This window comes from Salvelinus sp. IW2-2015, linkage group LG10, assembly GCF_002910315.2.
Source record: "Salvelinus sp. IW2-2015 linkage group LG10, ASM291031v2, whole genome shotgun sequence".
NCBI lineage: Eukaryota > Metazoa > Chordata > Actinopteri > Salmoniformes > Salmonidae > Salvelinus > Salvelinus sp. IW2-2015.
Window position 1 is genome coordinate 20,103,460 of NC_036850.1, and position 2,872 is coordinate 20,106,331.

General features: G+C 49.3%; 1 protein-coding gene across 1 annotated transcript in view; it reads left to right on the top strand.

Annotated features, from left to right (window-relative positions):
- The window catches only part of LOC111969143 (pleckstrin homology domain-containing family A member 7), a 142,264-nt gene that overhangs the window by 122,872 nt on the left and 16,520 nt on the right, over positions 1-2,872 (top strand). The window contains exons 11-12 of the mRNA XM_070445479.1: positions 5-253; positions 775-1,150. Coding sequence (XP_070301580.1) covers positions 5-253; positions 775-1,150 — 625 coding nt within the window. The remainder of the gene's footprint in view (positions 1-4; positions 254-774; positions 1,151-2,872) is intronic.

The window sequence follows — 2,872 nt, forward strand, 5'->3', positions numbered from 1 at the left end:
CTAGAAAGCTCAGCCATCCAGCCACGGAGGTAGAGGTAGACAGGCTCTCCCCAGACACTCTCCCTGGCCCCTCACACCCCAGGAATGGCCAGGCCCACACAGTCCTCGCCACGCTGCCCCCTGAGCAGAATGGGAACGTCGTGTATAAGAGGGGCTTTGTCCCACGGACAGCCACAGAGAAGCAGGTGCAGAGGAAGACTGCTCTGGCTCAGGTGGAGCACTGGGTCAAAGTACAGAAGGGAGATCCCAAGAGGTCAGTCAGAAGACCTACATTACTCATCTAATCTAATCTTTACTCTTATCCTGAGCATAATCTTATCCTTAGCTTCAGTGATGWTAACCCTAACCATCACAGGAGGTTGATGGCATCTTAATTGTGGAGAACGGGTTCGCTGTAATGGTGGGAGTGGAATAGGTGGAATGGTATCAAATACATCAAGCACATGATTTCCATGTGTTTGATGCCATTCCCTTTTTTCCATTCCGGACATTATTATGAGCCGTTCTCCCCTTAGCAGCCTGCTGTGCTAACTATAGCCTCAGCCCATGCCCCAATGTCAACCATTCAATTGACATACTGTATTGTAACAAACTTTTTATAAATGTCTCCCCCTGGTGGCGATTGTGAATGTCTCAGCTCTGAACTGCTTTTTCACTGTCACTTACTTAAATGCACTTTAGTTTCAACTCAGTATTGATGCTCATTTATGTACCTGGTGAAATAAGTAGACTGCACAGTTTKTAAAAGGCTTTATCCCTGTTTCCTAACCTTAGCAACACACCTACTACTGAGTACGCCCTCCCCCTTCCYCGGCGGACGCCTCCCCTGCAGCCTAARGCCGTGGTAGTAGAGGCCTACCAGACATTGCCAAAGACCCCCAGACTCCCGTCTGGCGGGAGCTCCCCTTCGGCGCCCCGCAACCTGCCCAGCGACTACAAATACGCCCACGACCGGCTCAGCCACTTCCGCATGTCCACCGATGAGCGCATGGCCACCAAGGAGGGCATGGTATGGCAGCTGTATGAGTGGCAGCAGCGCCAGCAGTTCCGCCACGGCAGCCCCACGGCGCCCATCTACACCGGGCCAGACTTCCTGGACACAGCCTCCTTCAGGGTCATTGTGGAGCTGCCTCGAAACCTTCCAAACCCTGTAGCAACTTAAACTGGGGGGCACACTTTATTTCAAATAAGAGGAGGAGGATGGAAATAATACATGGATAGAGAAAAAATATGCTGTGTGCACAAATGAGTTTGTTAAGTTGCAGGCATTCCTTTAAGTTTGGGGGTGCTACATTTTCAGAAATGCCCAGTAGCGGGGACAGAAAGCCTAGAACAATCTGAACCCACACTGGCAGGCATATTCATCCGTGTGAAATGTTCATTGAGTTGCCATTCTGTTTGATCTTGAAATGGGAATGTAGCTAATAACTCGTGTTGATGTCTTTGTTTTTCCCACAGACTAGTCAGCTGGTAGAGACGGTTCAATCCACCATTGGCTACATCACACACACAGTCAGCCGCACCAAGCTTTGCATGGAAACGTGTACAGCTTCTGTCATTGTTCATTTATCTTCATCAACACCCAGGTTTAAAACTATCTCTGCGTTTATATTAGGACTGATTAAAGATGAATGCTGAAGGGAACGTCAAATGTGAATACATTTCAGTTCAGAAAGCAGCACCATTTTTCAGCTGGTGGATTTCAGTGCTGTGTGCGCTGGAAGGGCCTTGTGTGGTTGGTGCGGGGAGAGAGGAGCAGGTAGTTGTGGTAGGATGCTTAGCGCCCACAGCTCTCGGGCCTGAAGAGCTGAGCCCGCACTGCTTGACCCCTTGGTGGCCAGGTGTTGAAGTGCTCTCTCTTCTGCCCTCCCTCTCTTCCTCTCCCTGGCCTGGGCCTGACCCTACTGCAGCCGGAGGAGCTGACCCTGCTGCTCATTCAAGCTCAGGAGTCACCAGGCCAAGATGGGTGGTGTCCACGGCGACGCCCTCCACCACCTACATCACAACGGCCTCCTAGGCCCAGCCTGCAGGTCAGGCCCCCTCATATCCTCAACCCCTGCAGCCGCCCTGCTCTGCAGGCCCACTCCAATGATTCGTGGATCCCCAGCCCCCAGCCAAATCCTCATCACCCGCAGTCTGTGTCTCTGCTAGTGTTTTGGTCCCAGCTCCATCATTCATTGGACTGTGGTGGTGTGTTGTCGCGTTCTGTTGTTAGTGGCTTCGGTGCGCCCCTGCTAGCATGGACTGTCTGCAGCTATAGATACACCAGCCCTGTGGCCTCACTCATCTGTCGGCATAATGTAGCACCGTTGAGCCTTATAGAGACGTGATTTGTTAAAAAACAAACATGATGTTGCTCCCAAGCCATATCAAGCATGTTGCTTGTTGACTATGCACCGTGCCTGTCTTCACATACACTATACTCTAGCCTATCTTCTGTTGTTTGAGGTCTTTGCAAACCTGGATAACTACAATGAGAAATGTATTTGTGACTTTTCTTACACATTCCCCTCTAAGTCCTGGTTGTGTGAACTGTGTGTATCTGAGAGGTCACTCTTATTAGTGTAAAGTGACCCTGGGTATACAGGCTGGCTCAGGAGTGTGTCTCCCTAGAGCAGGGGTAGGCAACTACATTCAGCCCCGGGACGATTTCTATTGGAGCGAATGGTCAGGGGGCTGGAACTTAATTATAATATTTGTACACTGAAAATTGTATTCTATTTGAAGAATACCTTGATTACACAGAGTCATGATCACATATGTCTCTTTTTTTTATTTGTGGGAATATACTTGGGAACAGATTTCCTAAATGAAACTGAATTCCTGGTGATTTTACAGTCTCTTTTTTGACCAAAAAATAAATACAATAAAA